Consider the following 20,641-nt stretch of genomic DNA (forward strand, 5'->3'; position numbering starts at 1 on the left):
GTCTGACCCAAAAATCTCTCATCATTTTAGTGCGTGTGGCTGGCAGCACTGTGGATTCAGCCCCCTTCCCTCCTCCACCCCTCCAACTATAAAAGTCTGTTGTGGCCTACATTCAGCTGTCGGATATCATATTATCATGGCTCGGCAAAGAGGAAACCAAGCAGTTTGGCACAAATGGCTTTTCTATGTTCAGCCTGTTCCAGCACGGGTCCGTTCGGCTCCTCCTGAAGCACATGGAAGCGCTCAAAACTTCAATATTTAATCTTGCCTTGAAATGCAAATTGCCAGATCCAAAGAAATGAAAGCAAGCAAATGCATGACCGTCGACGCAGGGATATTGGGGAGGCAGCAGATGCGGTGCTTGCTTCTTGCCTTTCAGCCTTAGCGTGGGGCACCAGGACCCCTTCTCAAGCGCTGTGTCCCCCCTGCTCAAGCATTGTCGTTATCACCATTATTTTATTTCAGTATTTGAATGTAGTTTTTCCCAACTTGGGGTGATCTAGTGCTCAGTCAGACTTTGAGCATCCCTGAGCGCTCAGCATGCTCCCGGTTTTGTTTCTGTTCTCCGAGGGCACTGCCGTGATGCTGGATGCTCAGACTTTGTGCCCGTGGAGCAGAGGCGCACAGGCAGAGAGGATTTTGCAGTGCATAATGCAGCACATGTGCCTCCCTCTCCCCGCCCCAGCACGCACATGCACACGGCCGCTCACCCCTACTGCGAGACAGGCAGTGTGGTAGGAAAGGGAGCGCCCCATGCATGCGTGTTGGGAGCCAAGTAATCCTGGGTATAACATAAGCACAGTTTTGAGAAATAAAAACACATTAATATTCTGTTCTCTCAAGGCATTATCCTACTGTTTACCATTACACACAATCCTTTGCCTTAAATTGCATCTTTGATTAAAGCAGCAATGAGAGAAACCAGTGCTAATAACAAAATGTATTCTGCTTCAAATCACTAAAGTGAAAACATCAATAAGCTGTAACCATCAGTGCCGCCATGAAAATGAAAGCAACCACCATGGGAAACAGCAAGGATGAAATCCACTTTGCCAGCATAAAAGCCAAGTAATTAGGTCTTATGTGGGTGGAACTTACAATGAGGTCCAGGAAGGGGGAAAATGAATTTCAACTCGAGCCTGCCTCCTCCTTCCCCCCACCGCCAGAGCTGCTAATCCAAGTTTGGGGGCTGCGGTAGGGGACAGCAGCCCCATTTCTCAGCTCCGCAGAGTCTGCAAAGGGGCATCCGGACCTCCACCTGTGCCCACCGCCCAGCGCTTGTAGGGCTGCTCTGCAACCCTGTCCCGCACACTGTCGGCGGGCAGCTGATGGTTTGTACCAGGTACCAACCTAAACTTCACTAGGGGAGAGGGGTGTGCTTCCAAGGAGGGCATTTCACTTTGAGCGAGCTTGAGCTGATACATGGTATCAATCCAAGAAATTTAATTTAAAAATTAGAAAAAGGAATCATATCTGGTTATCATGGATTAATCAGAGTTTGTGGATGGGAATATAAAATTAATTTATCTACAGTGAGTTGTTTGATTCAAAGCCCTGTGCTCCTCTGCAGCTGTCTGTCCCTCAAGGAGCTCTATTACTGGAGCAGCACTGCTCTCAATTGCTTGCCGTGGAAGTTGTGATTCATCAGCAAACTTCAGATCCTCTGTGCCCAGCTCTTCCCACATACTCTTACGTTGGGTATAGTCTTTCAGTTCTTCAATGTTGCAGACACCCTCCGGTTCACCTAAGCCAGGAATATGTTTTCAGGAGCTGTCTACCTAGTGCTAGAGCAGAAGAAATTATTCATAACGTACTCTTCCTTGCTTTAAAGTGCAAATAAAGCGGACAACTTTGGTGCTTGGTTTTCTAACGCTCCCTGACATCTCCACAGCAGATCAAGGTGCTTGTCTGTGCTTATGCCTGCGACATTGGTTGGAAGCCTCCAGAAAGGGCTTTTCCTTAATTTCTCAACAGCTGTCATTTTGCCTTTCTTTAAAGACGCTTCACTGTGCTAAGACCAAGGCTGGCTGCTGAGCTGGCTGCATTTCTGCCTCCTGCCAGTGCCTGTGGGCTCAGGGTCTGGCCATCGGGATGTGGCTGGCAGGCAGGCTGAGGTTCAGTTTTGGGTGTGTTTGCATCTCAGATTTATCCCAAAGCTTGCAAGAGGAAGCCATCTGTTTTGGTGCTTCCCCCCCCCCCCCGGGTTAGGTCGCTAGAGAGAGCTTTGGGTTTCCCCGGGGCTCACACTCCATTTAGCGGATGGTTATGATGCCCTCTGAAACGCGCAGGTTATTAATTGGAATACAGAGCTGGCAGCCGCCTGGGACCTGCAGAAGTAAGGAGAGCCCATGTACCTGGCGGCAGCAGCAGGGCAGGTAGCTGGGACGTGGTGCGGGGGGTGGTCGGCCAACCCAGGCCCCAGCCAGGGACGGGGACAGCGGCTCTACCTGCAAAGGGCCCTCCCCCGCTGGGCCTGGGCCGTGACCCTCTCCCACACACCCCATGCCCAACGGGGGGGCGGCCCAGGCTGGAGCGCAGCAGGTAGGCCCGGCGCTGCGGGGCGCCGGCCGTGGGGTGGGTGCAGCCTGCCGTCGGTATGGGCAGACGGCGTACCCCCACCGGTGGCGTGGTGGCGTTGGGGCCGGCGGCAGCGGGGGGGGGGGGTCGCAGGGCTCGGTCAAGCCGGGGTGCGGGACCCGGGGCTCCCCGCGCGCCCCCTCAGCCCCGTCCCCCCTTTTCCCCCGTCAGCGCTCTCCTTTCTTTGTCCCGCTTAGTAACTGGGGCTCCCAGCCAATCGCCATCGAGCCGGCCGGCTTCGCCGCCAGCTCATTGGGTGAGCTGCCCGGAGCCCTCGGCCAATCGCGGCGCTCGCTGCTCCCTCAGACAAAGACAGCAGCTCTGGCAACTGGGCTCGGCTCCCCCCGCCCCCCGCGCGTGCTCCGCGGCAGCAGCCCCTTGGCGACAGGCCAGCCTAGGGACCTACCACCTTCCCTTCTCTCCTCTGATGGGGGGCGTCGCTAGGAAAAGGCGGCGAGAGGGGCGGCCGAAGTGGCGAAAAGGAGCCAGGGAAAAGCTAGAAAAGCGGTGAAAATGGATTTTTGTTTTGTGCCAAACTTTCTTACTGGGCACGTTTTGCGGCGTGAAAAGAGACGGTTCCCCCTTTCTGCTTTTTTTTTTTGCCCACCCCCTCCTTTGACCCGTTGAAGCGCCCGCTCGCATGGACACCCCCCCCCCGTCCGCCTCGAAGGGGTTAAAAAGCCGGCGCGAAGCCCCGCCCCGGTGCCCCTCCCGCGCGGCGCCGGGGGGCGTGGTCTCCTCGGCAAGAGGCGGTTGGCGACGGTTGGGCCCCTCAGAGCCTCTTAAAATGAAACCGAGCGGGGCCGGCGTCGCCGCAGAGAGCCCGGGGCCGCGACCCGCCGCAGCCGCCCGGGGCTGGACGGGGCTGCTAGCTGGGCACGGCGGGCGACGCCGCCGCGGGCTGTCTGACCGGCGCTGAGGCGAGCCCGGCCCGGCGCTGAGCCCGGCCCAGCCGGCGGGGACCGCGGGCCGAGCGGCCCCCGCCGCCCCCCGCTCCGCTCGGGCTCCGCGCCCGCCCCGCGCCCGCCGTTATTGTTGCCCGCCGCCCCCTCCTTTCTCCTCCTCCGCCGGCGGAAAGAACTCATCCAGAGACCGAAATCTCCCCTTTTTATCCGCTTCTTCCCACCCTATTCCCCGCTTTTGTGTGCGGGTTTTGTTTCCCTTTCAGCCTGGTGTTTTAAAAATACCCCGGAAATGGCGATTTTTAGAGAGAATTCAGGAAAGTGGCTTTTCTGTGGAAAGGTGTCTTTTTAAACAAAAAGAAGCACTCTATATATATTATATATATAACTACCTATTTTAGTCCCTGCAGGGCAGCTGCTGAGGTGGCTTGTTTGGTGGGGGTTTTTTAAGTTTAATTGTGCGATTTTTATTTTTTTATTGCTAGAAGTGTTGTTTTAGAAGGGGGTGGATTCTTCTCGGCTTCCCCCCACCCCCTTTTCCCTCCCCCCCGCCATTAAAAGCCGAGAACGCCAATCTCTTATTTATAAACCTGCCGGGACTTGACCGCCGCGATGTACAACACGGTGTGGGATATGGACCGCGATGACACGGACTGGAGGGAAGTGATGATGCCCTATTCCACTGAGCTGATATTTTACATTGAAATGGACCCTCCAGGTAGGGAGCCGAAGCCTGGTGCCTGCCTGCGCCCCGCTCGCAGCGGGTCGGGGCCGCCTTTCATTCCTGCCTTCTCTCCCCTGCCCGTCCTCCCTCCTTCCTTGCAGACTTTTCCCGTTTGAAAAAGGAGGGGGAATCTGCAGAGGGGGAGGGGGGCGAAAAAGAAAGATCTGTAGTTAAAGTTTGATGCCTGCATAAACTTTTTAGGGACTTGAAGCTGCTGTCTGCTGGGCAAAAATCTTTTAATACTGGTTTGGGTGGTGGTTTTTTTTTTTTGGGGGGGGGGGGTAGGATAACTGCGATTTATGGTACCTTTTGGGAGGTGGAAGGAGGCAGGAGGAGGAGAGCTGCTCGCAGCCCCTCTCCCGAGTCTCCTTTTTTTAAGCCTTTATTGAAAACCGTATATTTCAGCTGTATTCACTTCTAGAGGAGCATTTTTATTAGCCTCTTCACCTGTGTTCCTTTATGTGACTCTAATGCTTTGATGGTAGTGATTTACCTACTTCCATTCAGTTCCAGTTTAATTGCTTGTACAGTTTCCGAGACCTTTTTTCTTGCCAGCTCTCCTCCAGCGCTGACAGATGAGGTGTGTGGTGTCCCTTCGTTTTGGTGCTGGGGGGACAGTACTTGGGAACAGGCTGGAATACGTCCCTGGAGGCACTGTTACTTTGATAACGCTTAATAACATTGTTCAAAAGGGTTTGATGCCAGGTTTTTTTTTTTCCCCCACGGATTTCCAGTGCTGAAAATGAAGAAATGCATTGTCCCTTGTTTGCCTGAAGTTTTTAGATGGGACCAAAAGTTTCTTTTGTGTCTGAAGAGCGAGGGAAGGCTTACAAGAAGAAGAGGTTGAGTCTTTGGTAATGAAGTAAGCGTAAATGGGCACTGGTGAAACCATATCTATACCTGTAAGAGTCTCACAGGCTGAGGGCAGTAAGATAATTGAAGGGCCTTTATGTTCTCAGGCCTCTGATCTGTACAGCCAGAAGGTACAGTAAAATATCTATCAAAAATCTTAGCCTGTGGAGAAATTGATGGCGAATAAGTGCTTCTGAGTGATATCTTCTGTATGGCATGTACTGTTAGACTTTCGAAATGCACTTTTCATTCTGTGCTTGAATGGTGGCATGTATCTCCAAGTGTGCTTTAGTCTCTTTGTTTCAGTGTGGTGAGCTCTTTTTTTTTCTTCTTAGGTATGTGGTACTTTATTTAAAAGAGGAGGTGATCAACCTGAGATTTTTGGATCTCAAGGACCTGTACTCACTTCCTCTGGTAACTCTGATGCTTTAAAAACTGACCAGATCTCTCAGAAGCACAACACTGGCTGCTACTCATTAAATTCTTGCATAGCTGGCACCGCCTATTTTTAGATGTTACTCCTTAAAGCGCAAAGTTCAGTCAAATCTGTTTGCTTCTGTGAATTCAGAGGGTATCTTTCTTGTAAATACTTTTGATTTATACTATTCATGAGATTAGTATTTGTATTTGCTTGCATCAAGTGAACGATAACCTGAGTTCCATTGTAGGTGACTTAAAACAATTGGTGTGGGGTTTTTTATTAAAAAATATAAAGCCCTTTGAATGGTTTAGTGCAAGGAGGCTGCTAAAAGGGGCTGGCCTAACTGAACTGGTCAAAAAAACAACTTTCCAGTATTTCTGCAGGAATTTGGCCATGCAGCCTTATGCAGTTTACATCAAGAAGCAGCGATTCTGTCATTAATGATGCCAAAACTTCCATCATGGAAGCCCTGTTGTCAGGGATCAAGGCTCTGCACGGTCCAAACACCAGTTAGCAAAAGGGCTTAATGATACATGCTGATCCCTGAAGTGTTCAGTAACTTTATCTTTCATTTTTTTCAAACTAGAGAAGTCAGGGCTGGAAATGATGCATGGGATGATCCCCATGTGTATGTCCTGATTTCATGGATCTACAACTCTTAAATTGTAGGGGGAGGGAGAGTGTGGCGGAGGTGGTCTGCTTTTTCCTCGTCCAGAGGTAGGGTGGGAAAGCGTTTTCTTGTTTGGGATGATAGGTCATCCCTAAGGGGAGTGTGGAGGAATTTATTTGGAAGACTTAAACACTCGGCATGCCTCAGGATAAAGTCACTGCATTTGCACCCGGTAACAACCGCAACTCCATGTGGCCAGCTTCCAACAAAAATCTGTGAAGGTTTTCAGTATAGCATTCCCCTGCGTGGTGGCTGGAGTTCCTGCGCAGCTGAATGGTGGCAATATGTTTTCTCAGCAGTGCACAAACTAACAATATGCAGCGAGTGTCCCCGCTGCCAAAGGAGGCAGCACGGTCTTTTGTTCACAGAACTTGCGTGAAGAGATCCCTGGTTGGTCTTTGTGCTGTAGGACTGGGCATCTACTGATACTGGGAGCCAAGTGTCTAAACCATGCATGACTGCTCATCATTACATTTTAGTGCATCTAAACTTCAGGCAGAAGACAAAAGCAAGGTGAACATAATGTGCAGTGTCACCTGTAACCTCTAAGTCAAGGGTGGGGATACTGTTTCTTGTTAAGGGCCAGCAGACCTTTAATTTATCTTGGCAGGCTGTCTTAATACACACCTTAGTGTTGCCCAATAATAATGCAGAAATAAAAAGCTGTGATGGCAGGCAGCCTGCAGTGCAGCCGTAGCTTCTGTCAGGCCTCGGTGCACCTGCACCACCTTATCAGTGTGCTCATGTTTTCTGTCTGGGGTTGTAGGTGTAAATGGGTGCTCAGGGCAGGTCCTGAAGCCTCTCTGCTAGAAGGCTTGCTCAAAAGTTCAAAAATAATAAATAATAAACTCCTCTCAAACAGTTTTTTCCAACTCTAGCAGAGGCATAGTCAGGCAACAAGGGATTGCTAGCTTTTAATCCATCCTAATCTTAGGAGTGGGATGGTTTTCCTAAACAGAGCAGTGGAACTAGGGATTCAGTTCTGCCACCCTTGCAAAGTGTGCCTTAGAGCAGTACAGCTAACGCAGGAGCAACAGCGGTGACAACCAGCAGGATGACTCCTGTTACCTAAGTTTTTCTGTTTGTGAACTGAGAAGTACTTGTGGGTGATGTGATGGTTGGAGGCTGTCTTCGGCACAGCGATCACAGAGTTTTCAATTCTTGGGGAAGTAAGGAGGGAGGTCAGCAGAACTGCTGCTTGGGCTTCTGGAGAGCAGAACGTGGCCTGTTTAGGAGCCTGGTTGACAGACCCTTGGGAGGCAGTCCTGAAGGGCAAAGGAGTCCAGGAAGGCTGGACATTCTTCAAGAAGTAAAGCTTAAAGGCACAGGAGCAGGCTGGGGCAAGCTGCTGGGGAAGAAGAATGGCCTGGCTGAACAGAGGGCTTTGGCTGGAAATCAGGAAAAAAAGGAGAGTTTGACCTTTGGAAAAAGGGCCAGGCAACTCAAGAGGACTACAAGGATGTTGTGAAGTTATGCAGGGAGGAAATTAAAAGGGCCAAAGCCCAACTAGAACTTAATCTGGCTACTGCTGTAAAAGGCAATAAATAAATGTTTCTATAAATACATTAGCAACAAAAGGAGGGCTAAGGAGAATCTCCATCGTTTATTGGGTGTGGGGAGAAACATAGTGACAAAGGATGCGGAAAAGGCTGGGGTGCTTAATGTGTTCTTTGCCTCAGTCTTTAATCATAAGACCAGTTGTTTTCTGGGTACTTAGCCCCCTGAGCTGGAAGATGGGTATGGGGAGCAGAATGAAGCCCCATAATCCAAGGGGAAATGGTTAGTGACCTGCTATTCCACTTAGATACTCACCAGCCTATGGGGCTGGATGGGATCCATCCAAGGGTACTGAGGGAGCTGGCGAAAGGGCTCACCAAGCCACTCTCCATCACTTATCAGCAATCCTGGCTAACCAGGGAGGTCCCAGACGACTGGAGCATAGCAAATGTAGATGGGCATCCCAAGAAGGGCCAGAAGGAGCGTCTGGGGAACTACAGGCCTGTCAGTGTGACCTCAGTACTGAGGAAGGTTATGGAGCGGTTCATCTTGAGGGCCATCACATGGCACATACAGGGCAACCAGGTGATTGGGCCGGGTCAGCACGGGCTTAAGAAAGGCAGGTCCTGCTTGACTAACCTGATGTCCTTCTATGACAAGGTGACCCACTTAGTGGATGAGGGAAGGCTGTGGATGTTACCTGCCTAGACTTTGGTAAACCCCTTGACACAATTTCCCACAGTGTTCTCCTTGGTGAAACTGGCTGCTCATGGCTTGGACAGGTGAAAAACTGGCTAGATGACTGGGCCCAAAATGTTGTGCTGAATGGAGTTAAGTCCAGTGGGTGGCTGGTCACAAGTGGTGTTCCCTGGGGCTTAGTGTTGGGGCCAGTTCTGATTAATATTTTTATCAATGATCTGGATGAGGGGATTGAGTGCACCCTCAGTAAGGTTGCAGACAACACCAAATTGGGTGGGAGCGTTGATCTGCTAGAGAGTAGGAAGGTTTTGCAGAGGGATCTGGACAGGCTGCATCAATGGGCCAAGGCCAGTTGTATAAGGTTTAACAAGTCCAAGTGTGGGGTCCCACACTTTGGTCACAACAGCCCCGTGCAATGCTACAGGCTTGGGGAAGAGTGGCTGGAAAGCTGCCTGGTGGAGAAAGACCTGGAGGTGCCGGTCGACAGCCGGCTGAACATGAGCCAGCAGTGAGCCCAGGTGGCCAAGAGGGCCAACAGGATCCTGGCTTGTATCAGCAATACTGTGGCCAGCAGGAGTAGGGAGGTGATCGTGCCCCTGTACTCAGCACTGGTGAGGCTGCACCTTGAATATTGTGTTTAGTTTTGGTCCCCTCAGTACAAGAAGGACATTGAGGTGCTGGAGTGTGTCCAGAGAAGGGCAACGAAGCTGGTCAAAGGTCTGGAGGACATGTCTTATGAGGAGAGGTTGAGGGAATTGGGGTGGTTTAGCCTGGAGAAAATGAGGTTCAGGGGAGACCTTATTGTTCTCTACAACTACCTGAAAGGAGGTTGTAGCAAGGTGGATGTTGGTCTCTTCTTCCAAGTAACAAGTGATAGGATGAGAGGAAATGGCCTCAAGTTGTGCCAGGGAGGTTTAGATTGGATATGAGGAAAAATTTCTTCACTGAAAAGATGGGTGAGCATAGGAACAGGCTGCCCAGGGAAGTGACTGAGTCACCATCCCTGGAGGTACTTAAAAGATGTGTAGATGTGGTGCTTGGGGACATGGTTTAGTAGTAGACTTGGCAGTGCTAGGTTAATGGTTGGATTTGATCTTAAAAGTCTTTTCCAGCCTATATAATTCTAAGATTCTATAATGCTTTTTCCTTCCACTGGCATGGCTTTTGGCATAATAAAATGTATTGCTGGCATAAGGTAGGATCTATATGTGGCAAATAATACTAGGTGCATCTGAAAAACTTTCAGTGTCTAAAGACAAAACTGGAACCATCAGTTGCATATAGCTAACCTAGTTGCTTCTACATGTTCTCTTTAAGATTAATGGGAATATTATGGCCATAGCACCATCGTATGCTGGTTCTGGCATTAGGAAACTGGTTGTCGGGTTCACTTGCATGTTTGTTCTTACTGTTTGAAAAGACAAGGAAATAGGTTACTCGACTGAATTCTGTTCAGGTCTGCAAAAAGTTGCTACTGCCATTAAGTTTTTGAATGGAGGATGTTGAATTGACTGCAAAAGTTACCAGAGTACCTAAAGCATAACTACCTCTACCTCACTTCTAATAAGTAGGACTAAGTAATGTCTTTTCCTCTGTTGTTCTGGGATATATTATCAGTTGTGTTGATGATAAAATGTGTAATCACTGAATACATTTTGTCACAGTTGGATGAAAATCAGTAAGAGTGTTCCGCTGGGATTTCAGACACAGATGTCAGCAAAGATATTTGGCTCAACTACAAATTAGAGGTTAGTTTCATTTGTGTGGATTATGAAGAAAACTGCAAGTTTAAAGTAGGCTTACTGATGCAGAATGGGCTCTGTCTATTTATGAGCAGATACTAGAACAAGTGTTTGTCCTAAAGCTATATGAAAGCTACCTTTTTGAAGCCTGTTAGGCCCAAACATGACCAACCATGTTTATACCTTGATCAAACCATCTTTTTCAATAATATTACTCTTCCTTGTGTCATGTGCTGAGACAGGCTATAACAATGCTCTTGTTACAAAACATTTAAAAGGGGGGGGGGCAGCGCAGGGCAGCAATAATCTATAGGCTACCTAGTTCAGTCTACTTTGCAAAAGCAGCACTGCCATTGTATGAATGAGACAAGTATTCAAAGGGAAAAAGTGTATTTATTCATTATAGTTTCTATTTTCTTCTCATACATAATTTGACAACCCTTGTTTTAGGGGAGTGATACTATAATTGTAATTTGGAAAACATAGGGTTCTGATCTCAAGGGCAGTGTTTACTCGGGTACCAGTCCTGCTATATCATTATCAATGTTATAGTGGAAACTGAATGTGGTTTCTCAAATGGGGTTTGTGGTATGCAGTAACCAGATGTAGGTGAACACTGCATGTCTATGCCTGACTAGTTTTCCAGTGGGAGAACAGATGCAAATTTTAATAGCATTGTCAGTGTTGTCCTTCAGCTTCTCTGAGCTGACTCCAGAAGCTTATCAAAGAAAAGTTGTGCTCTTATACGCTTTAGGAAAAAAAAGTAGTTCTACTAGTGCATGTAATCAAGAGCGCAGCACTGTAGCAACTGTCTTCGTTGGGCATTTAAGTCTTGCTGAAAGTCATGTTTCCAAAAAAGCAGATGCTGGGGGATGAGAGTTTCCTTATTACCGAAGAGGAGTTTGCACAGACTGGGGTAAAGCAGGGAATAAATAATGCTCAGTCACTAGTGTTCTGGAAGTATCCTGGAAAATGGTTTGAACTGGAGTCTGAATTCCTATGAGGATAGTGATGCGAAATGTCTGTATTCTGTTCTTGTTACACTTAAATTTCTCTACTGGACTTTTCATTTAGTGACTGCTGTAACAATTTTTTATTTTGTATTGCATTTTCAGGCTTGCTTTTGCATTCCTTACAAAAGCTTTTCATTTTGATGGCTCTAACTGTTAAAGAATATCACTCATCAGCTTTCAATTAAGTACATGAACACAAAAAATAGCTTCATTAATATAAAGTGAAATGATGTTTTGCTTGAGATGGGAGAGCCTCCTTTAAAAGGCTGACATTTTTGTTTATCAGTAAGCTTTCAGATGATGTAGAAATAGTTGGGGAGGGAAAGCTTCCTGGAGGGAGTTGTTCTGTAAAGCTGTAGGTTTATGCAAACTAAAACATGTGAGAATGTTCTGAGAAGAAACCAAGCTCCTCATCGCATGCTTGAAAGCAAAACCTGCAGCAAATTATATTTCTGTGATTGTTGTTCTGAACAGTTTTTCGTACTCCATGATGCCTACACCTGATGGGAGTTAATCACTGTGTTGCTTCCTTATACCTCACCTGTAAAAGAACTCTTCTTGGAGTTTCCTTTGGGAAATATTTTCCCAAGCAGCAGAGTTGACTTCTGTCTTTGCCATTGCCTGCGTGATATCTTATTCCAGAGTGAAGCTATTCAGACTTATCTTTGCTCTACAGCTTGGGAAAAGAGAGGCATAGCTGGTCATACACATCTGCGCCCAGTACTAAAAGCAGCTGGGTGCCTTACATCATTGTGTGTTGGTCATTTAGTGAGTCACTTTTTGGGCAGAGAACTAGAGAACACTGGAAACAGCAGCATAAAGAATACTTTTATCAGCATTCCCTGTATGTTTTAAAGCTTAGGCTTTATTATTATCAAAAAGATTATTAACTGTGTTGAAACAGGTTGCTGTAAAACTTTGGCCTCATTAAAGCAACAGGTGTGTTCTAGCTGGATTTTTGGAAACTAATTTTTGTAAAGTACGTTGCTGAGTAATGCTTAAAGAACAGTCTCTGCTCATGTACAAAATGCCCTTATGGAAATGAGTCAGATTTTCTTCTGCTTTTATCTCATTTCTTCTGTCAGGTTAAAATCTGCACAATAGCTATGTAAGCAAGTATTTGCTTCTCCACATAATCTAAACTACAGCATATGAGCTGGTGCTAGGTCCCCAAACAATGTGAGTGGATCTTACCTTTTTAGAAATTTTCATTGTCCTTCATCTTTGCTGTGGCCTCCATTCAATAGACAAAGATTTTGCAACGTTTCAGTGAATATATTCTAGTACCTTAAGTACTTCTATTTCTTTTCAAGAAAAGTGGCTATATACAGGGAGTTTTATAAGAATTCATACAGTTCAAAGGAAGCAAAGTGCAAGTGGTGCCTGTTGTAGCCCTTTCCGAAAAGGACCCCAACTGCCCTGCTGGACACCAACCAGCTGCCTGGTGAGTCCTAATGCCGAAACACAATGTGCTCTGAAGCTTTCCTGTGGCTGAACAGGATCCAGGTTCTTCTCTGGCATTGAGTCCGGCAGCACACTCGAGATTGCTACCTTCCATCCAGTGCTCTTTGAAAAAGGAGATGAAATACTTCAACTGCTTCAACCTGTGACTGCTTCTAACGTTCACCCACACTCTCTGCCAGTTTTTGTGAACTGGAAAAATGTTATTTTAATGATAGTTCATAGGAATGTTTCTTCTAAAATCAGATATCACTGAAGCTGACACATGGTTATTTAGGAGAGGCTTGAAAAAGGTCATGTTTCTCAGCACAAAAATTTGTGGGTTTCGACAAATAAAAAAGAATATAATCAATCCCTATCCCCTTCATCTTCCTTGTTCTTTCACTACAGAATAACTTGGGTTTTGGTTTGGTGTCACTTTGGGACTCTTGTACTTCTGGTCAGTTTTCTCCTTCCAAAGATAAACCTTCCATTTCCTTCTGTTAGCTACTACTTACTCTCTGTTACTTTCCTCCTCTTTCCCATGAAAGAAAAAAAATCCACAGGAGCCATTTTTCAGAGTTTTTATCTTCTGTAGCCTTATCCTAAATTTCAGCCTCTGTAGTCTCTAAAATCTGATGCTGCACATATGTTTGCTTTTGGAGGAACTCTTTCCTTCCTCAGATCTCCCCTCCCCTCAAAACCCAGAAACCAGAGCTGCTGCAAGAGAGCTAGAGGAAAAACTGCTGTAATGAGGGAACACATCCCACTGTTCAGGTATCTTTTGAGTGTGGGCAGTAGGGCTTACACTCCAAAACCTGCCCCAGGAAAATGTTTGAGGTGAGATGGATAATGTTTTTGCCAATATTGGGTAGTAAGTTCTGCTGTCTGTTACAACCTGAATTTGTATGTTACAATTAAATTTCCCAGGCTGTCAGTACTCATGCTGCACTGCCCTGTATTGTCATCTTGGGGACATCATAGGAATCTAGATTGTTGGCCCTCTGAGGAACTACTCCCAGGTGTCAAAGTATTTGGTGTTTGTGGCACCTTTAGTCTGATTGATCTCCTGCCTCCAGAAGTAGTCTCTTGAAGGATGCAAGGAAGCTTGAATCAAGGAGATGAATGTTTAAGATCCTTTCCATTTCAAAGGGTACAGTACAGTCTTACAGATAAGTTTTGGGACAGTGACAGAAATCAGACTGCTGCTGTGAAATGGGTTTCATTAAAATATTTTGACTATCACAGTGTACTTGAGTGAGGAGATTGAATCCATTTATTTTGTTACACCTTGAGATGTCAGTATGAGGAATGGCAGTGCAGTCTGAGCCTGGCTAGACTGCTCCATGCCTGCTCTGAATCTCAGCTTCTGCTGAGGGCACTGCATAGGATTGCATGGGTTGGGACTTCTGCCTTGGTGGAACTTCCTTCAAGACCAAGGTTCTGAGAAAAGATGATGTGGGACACAACAAACAACAGTTTTCCTCTGAATACTTCTCCACCTTCAAATTTCTTCTGCAGCGTTGATTTCAAATGCACCTTCTGATCTTGGTTTAGATGGTTCTCTGTTAGCAATTTATGTGGTGTTGAAATATTTCTACTTCAGTAACTGGAAAATAGCTTGACATAGCGCAAGGACAGGTACTGTATGAGGAACAATTTTGTACACTGTTCTGAAAGATGTGAGCTAGTGGTAAGCTGAAATAAAATGCTGCTTAGAGCAGCAAGTCACATGGATTTACAGCTGTATTATTATTATTTTTAAGTAGGCTCTTGTGCAGCAAACTTCTCAGTAGTGCTGATTATTTCTGTGAATTGCTTCTCCTGTGAGGTTTGTACCTGATGCCTGGATGGATAGTTAGTCTTTGAAATATCTGGGGAAAACAGCCCTGGGCTGTTTTTATTAAAAATGGCTTTTTCTTTTGGCTTTGGTAGGTCTCCTAGCGTAGCGTGTCACTGCTCGGGCCTGACTTCGTTCTCTGTCTTCCACAGTGAAAAGCTAGTTCTTTGTTCTCAACCACTGTAGCTCTGTGCCTATGCTAAATTTTGTGTTTTCCTTACTCTTATCCAAAAATCTGTCTTTTGACCAAAGAGTATTTTTTTAATAGCTGTTTGAAGACTCTACCAGTGGAGGGGTAGAAAACATGCTGTGGTATTTCTTCTGTGAAGGCAGATGAGGAACTGCTTTAGTTAATAAGCAAAAAGGAGAATCTAGTTGCTCCTTGCATTTTATATGTACTTTTATTGTATAGTCTTCTAGACCTGACATTGGATACTATAAAGTACAGTTGTTCTTATCAAATATTTCAGATTTTCATGGACAATCAAATGTCTTCTGTGGACTTTCTTCCGAAGAGTTCATAAAAACCTGGGCCTACTGGCTAGAAGATACTTCTTCCTGAAGTGAGCAGAGCATGTGATGTTGGGTAGTGACAATCTTTGAGTGGTGAAACACGGCAAAAGTTCTAAAACATATCCAGCTTATAGTGTGCTAATTATGCTTGGTAGGTAAAAGAGGGCTTATTGTTTTTATCTTCCTCATGTTAACTTTGGGGCAGTCATATCAACCCCATTGATCGTGGAACTTCTGACATTGCTGTGGCTTTGCAGCTGTTACACTATGGTCTGGGTTGAAAGGAAAACAGTTTCTTATCGAGCGGTGAAAATAATTGGGAAGTTGAGGATTTTTGGCTTTGCAACTTCATGAAAAGGCTGGAATGAAGAGGAGATGCTGTGTTACTCTATAATATGGAAGTCAAAGATCCCAGTATAGTTTATCTGACAGTGAGCATCTTCCATTTCTTCCATCTCAGGCTGTGAAGTAACCAGCCTTGCAGAGTAGTGAGGGGTGCTTGTAAAATGCCCAGAATTCTGAATTTGAGCCAGCCTCTTCTTTGCACACTGTTGTCCACAATTCTGCAGGTGTCCCATAGCAGATAATCTTTTAACCTGTGCAGTAGCTGTGGGTGCTCATGAAGAACAGAGTGCAGCAGAAGTCTGGCAGGCTGTAGGAGGTGAAACAGTGGTTGGGAGGTGTGGGAGAGGACTGGATAGCTGGGGAGTTTTCAAACAAAACAGATCTTTATCAAAAAAGCCAATTAATCTAAACTGAAATATTTCTTAAAGGTGTTGGTTTTTATGAAAGTTCATAGAAACGCAAGCAAAGCTATAATGGGAGTGTTTTCATTGGAAGCCTGCCTGGCTTTCTGCCAACTTGTCTGCTGTTTTCTGTAATGAGATATTGAAAGACTTCAATTCTTTGAATATGTCTTGCTCTTTGGCATCTTGCCTGCTTTGAGTGAGGAGAGCAAAAATGTGAGCATGCCTGAGGTTCTGTGGCCAGCAATAATGCGTTTGAGTAGCTTCCTTCTCCATCCCTCAAGGAGTTCTCAGTGCATGTTAGCTGCCCTTTGAGGAAGGGCAGCTTCGAAGGGCATTGGTGCTCAGTACTTTGCAAAAGGGGTCTTGGCAAGAGAACTGACGAGCTGAGATGTGGAGCTGCCAAGATAACTTACCTGCCAGTGGTGGGGAATGAACTGCTGTCAGCAGGTGCGCATGACCCTCTGCTTTGTCAGCTGGAAAATCTCGGCAAAAGCGTGGTGCCTTACTGCTCTGGCTTGCACAAGTAGTGCACAACTTCATGGAAATGGTGTGCAAAAAGCACCGTTGTCCAGCATATGCTTTTTTCTCCAGTGTCTTGAGGGGATCTCATGCAGCAGGGACAAGTACAGGATTACTGAGGGAGGGAAGGATTTTGAGGCTTTGCCTTAGAAGTGTTAGAGAAATTGAGAAAAGTGTTTTGAGAAATTTAATAAGACTACAGAGAGCAGTTAAAGACTGGGGAGATTTTTATTTTTAAAAAAGCTATCCTACACTTCCATTCCAAGTCTCCATCTATACCTCCAAAGGGAAAACACTTCTGTCCTTAAGGACTATGTCATTAAAATGTTAGCTGGTCTAACTGTGGATTACTTGCATGTTTCCATAGTAATGACACTTCCTAGAGCTTTATATTACAGTTTGTAGGCTGTACACTGTACGTCAGGCTTTTTGAAGCTGGGTAACTATCTTGGAAATACTCTGATGTGTTTTCTGCTGCCACAATGTGGAGATCAGATTGAGAGCATCGGAAAGAAGGCTAGTAAACAAGCTTATGGAAGTGTTGAGTGACTTAAAATATACTTTATCAGAGTATTTGGTAGTTGTGATTATTTGTAACAGTAAGGTAGAGTTAATACTGCATTTAAACCTGCTATGGTTTTAAGTATCTGGCCTGCAGCTCTTGGAAAATACTGGAAGAAATAAGTTATGGAGCCATTCTTAGACTAAGTGGCATCTGCCTTAAAACTGCAAATTAGAGTTTAATTAACTGGCAGGTTTATCTTGTGTGTAAATACTGCAGCCAGAGAAGAAACAGGCTGCTTGACTGGATGCTGTGTGGGATGTAGCACTTGGAGACCCCAAGCATTCTTCTTTTTTCACACCTCCTGAATCAGTGCCACACATAGGGTTTGGTGGCTCTTAGATCATGTAAACTTGTGAAGTTTGATTCAAAACCTGACTGGGAAAAGTGCATATCTCATGGAAGTCGTGGTGTACTTTGAAGTTAAATTCGGGATTAATATAGCCTACTATTTTCTACAAGAGACTTTAATTTAAAAAAAATACAACAGTGCTAAACTTCAGACACTCGCCAGCTTTCTTGGTTGCCTTGGTGTTGGAGGTGGTTTGAATTTCAGGGAATCATGTCAGTTAAATCTTGAGTAGCCTTTTTAAAAAGCAATTCTACTCAGTCAAGAAAGCATCAGAAAAATTACCTGAGCAAAGCCTAATCAATAGGCTTTTCTCTCTAAGGACCTGTGCTGCAGCTCCGCAGAGCAGCTCAGCTGAAGCTACCTGCTGGAGCTGGCACAGCCGCCTTCCGGGCCCTGACGTCAGCAACATCCGATCCTGGGCCTGGCCGGCATTGGCTGCCGCCGCCTCTGCTCCATCACCAGCTCGTTTTTATTTCCCACCTTCTAAGTGACACCGATCTGGGATTAGGATTTAGCTCAAGCTAGGCTGCTTGGGGAAGCTAGAAAGACGGAACTAGAGTTGCTAAAGAGAAAAAAACCAGAGATGTCTGCTAGTGCGTGAGGGAGAGTCAGTCTGCTCTCATTGCTGCGTGCAGGGCAGTCACTGAGGTCTGAACCTGGTCTTGGGAGTGCACTCATGGGGGAGTGGAAGGGTCCAGCTGAGCTGCTGCCTTTTGGGTTTTGGAAAGATCTGTGTGCCATAAAGCTGTCCTAGAGACATGGTAGGGGGAGGATACTTACGTATCTGGTGCTAACAGCAAGTTCTTTATTAGAACAGATAGATAGATCTATTGTGCTGTTAATCACTTGTGATCAATGTCCTTTCTCTCCCAGGAAAAAGGAGGGAAGAAGCCATCAGGATTGTTCATTCTAATCAGAGCTTGTTTTGAGATAAAGTAAGATTGTGCCTGTGGCTAGCTCAGAATTGGACTCAGTGACATGGAAAGAAACACGGCTGCTCTTGAAAGCATTTCTGTTGATTTCAAGCCAGCCTTATTTTACTTTACTGTAGGGTTTTAGCTCTCTATTCTTCAAGTAAGGTGTATAAAACTGGATTTTTTTAAATTTAAATCAAAATCTGTAGACTCCAAGGTTCTCTGTAGCTTAGCATAGAAACATCACAGGATTTCTCCTAGCAGGGTGGTTAGCAGTGCCTAGGTACTAGTAAAAACTATTTTAGGATGCCTCTTCTAGCAACCCACTGGGCCAGCCATTATGAGAGCAGCAGCAGGGTGGACATTGCTTTGTTACAGTAGACTTGCCATGCTATTACAAAATGTTCGCCTTGAGTCATCACAGGTTCTAGGCTGTGGGATTTAAGCTACCTTCGTGCTCAGTTCTCCATTTGTACTGACTACAGTCCTATCAGGCTGAGAGGGTAGCCAAGAAACACTGAAATGGATGGGCCTGTTAGTCTACTGGGTAAAACAATAGCAAGGGCCTGGTTCTGTATCCAAGATGGGAAAATCTATTATGACTCAAAGTATTGAAAGTAAAGAATTAGATCCATAGCTTTCTGGAAACAGGATCCACCCTTGCAAATACTTTTGTATTTTTAAAATGTGCAAGCTATTAAAAAGCATTTTTCAAAAGTCTATTGTGAAAAGAACTGGCTTCCATGAGTCAGGTTTTACAGGAACTGGTCCAAGCCTTATTCTTCTCCCTGGAAGAACTTCCTTCCAATTTTCTCATGCAGAATGAAGTTCTGCAGACAACCCCCTGATAGTGAGAACTGATACCTATCTATTAAGGGAAAGAAGGAAAAACACCCACCTGTAGTAAGGACGCTTGGTATAATGTTTAGTGCACCTTGCCTATATGCCAAACTTTGGTTCCTTACCTTTCTGGTCTTCATTAGTTTGATTTTCTGTGTGCAGTGCTTTGGACTGAGCCCTAACAAAACTGCTAAATAATTCCACAGTGTATAAAGGAGCAAGACTTAATCTTACAAGGAGGGCTAAAGAAGTATTCAAGTACTCTAGAGAATGCTTGAAAGCCTCTTCTGGAGAGCCCCTATTACCAGGGTAAAATACCTCAAAGTTTTTTGATGTGTCCAAGTCTTAACTTGCAAGACCCAGTGAAATAATTGCTGGTGTTGATATGGTTTTCTAAGAATTCTCCTTGCTGTTGTGTGGGGTGTTTTTTACATGAATCTTCATGCGTTTGACTCAGAATCTGCAAAAGATTCTGGAGATCAGAATATCTGCAGGTTTTCTGAACTTGGATTTACTGCCATATGCAGACACTGAGACTGGGAATTGCTTAGAATGTGTAGGGTACCGTAACCCAGATGTGAGGTGTGGAGGAAGGAGGAGCAGAAGACACTTCCTAATTCAGGAATTTTGAATGGGGGACATGGAACAGCATAGGGTACAGTAAATACAATAGACTCTACAGGCTTAGCCTGGATATATGCTCCTCTGACCCTGTAAAGTAGGATGGGGCTGGGATCTTCAAGCAGAGTAGGGTTAGAACTGTGTTTTGCTCTCAGTGGTGCTCTGTACAAATACTTAGGTGCTATACAAACAGCTGTAACAGTTGAGCTAGGAGTAACCAAAGCCTCCTAACCAGGAAGCTACTTCACTGAATCCGAACGCTTTTACCTTCCTTTTATAACAAGACCTGTTATTGCCTCACTAGATATGTGCACACCTGAAAGTTTCCCAGCTCACTCCATAAAAAGAACCTGTATGCTATGGTTTAAGGCTCAGTCCCGCAGAATGAATGCTGCTATCTGAATCAGGTGTTTGGTCAGCAACCCCAGGGTGCAAACGTCTGGGTCAAGGTTCAGATTTAGTTTAGATTGGCTCGATGAAAGTATCTACTGGTTTGTCTGAGAACAGTGAAGTTACTGTGTCGGATATTCAATGTGAAATGGTATTTGGAACAGCAGTTGGAACGTTGTTTTTTCTCCTTTAATGTGGGAGGTGTGGCTCGGAGGTGAGCAGATGGATGGTGCCAAGTAGCACACCTCAGTACTAAGCCATTCTGCACTAGAGCTAGAGATCAAAATCTTCTTTCTGCGCCCTTTATTTGTATTTCTGCTTGTACACCAGGATTGTGTGTGTCTGAAAGATGGCTGTTGTCAGTGTGTGTCAGGTCTGCTCACTGATGCTTGTGTAATCTGATGGCTAGGGCACAGGGCCGGGAGCACAGATGCTCAGGGTCTGACTTAAAAATGTGCTAGTAGCAAATCAATGTACGTAGCTGCTTTCTAACTCTGAATTTAAATGTTACCTGCCCCTGTAAAACATTCTGTCTCATTAAATGGCTGAAAAATGGTCAGTTTCAGTGTTAGTGTTCTTGATGAAACGTTCAGCCTCTGCAAAGCAGGGGAGAGCACTCAAGACATCTTTCTCAAAGAAAATAGTGTAATTCATTTCTGCTGACAGACAAGTCTCTACCAATAAATGAGCATGCCTATAGAGGGCTTACAATCAAGAACGTGATAAAGTTGTTTGACCAAAAACTAACCAAATAGGAAGAGCTTCAGTGTGTTGTATGCCCTTACATCATGTTAACCTATTTTG

The 20,641-nt window shown here is 45.5% G+C and overlaps 1 protein-coding gene across 2 annotated transcripts in view; it reads left to right on the forward strand.

Moving 5' to 3' along the window:
- Positions 1-20,641, forward strand: part of PIK3R3 (phosphoinositide-3-kinase regulatory subunit 3) — a 77,554-nt gene that overhangs the window by 43,733 nt on the left and 13,180 nt on the right. Inside the window, exon 1 of one of the 2 annotated variants that reach the window (XM_075097752.1) lies at positions 3,661-4,197. The exons of the other annotated variant lie outside the window; for it this stretch is intronic. Coding sequence (XP_074953853.1) covers positions 4,092-4,197 — 106 coding nt within the window. The 5' untranslated portion in view covers positions 3,661-4,091. Of the gene's footprint in view, positions 1-3,660; positions 4,198-20,641 lie in introns of those variants that run through there. 2 annotated transcript variants of the gene reach the window in all.

This window comes from Phalacrocorax aristotelis, chromosome 6 (genome assembly GCF_949628215.1).
Source record: "Phalacrocorax aristotelis chromosome 6, bGulAri2.1, whole genome shotgun sequence".
Taxonomy (NCBI): Eukaryota; Metazoa; Chordata; class Aves; order Suliformes; family Phalacrocoracidae; genus Phalacrocorax; species Phalacrocorax aristotelis.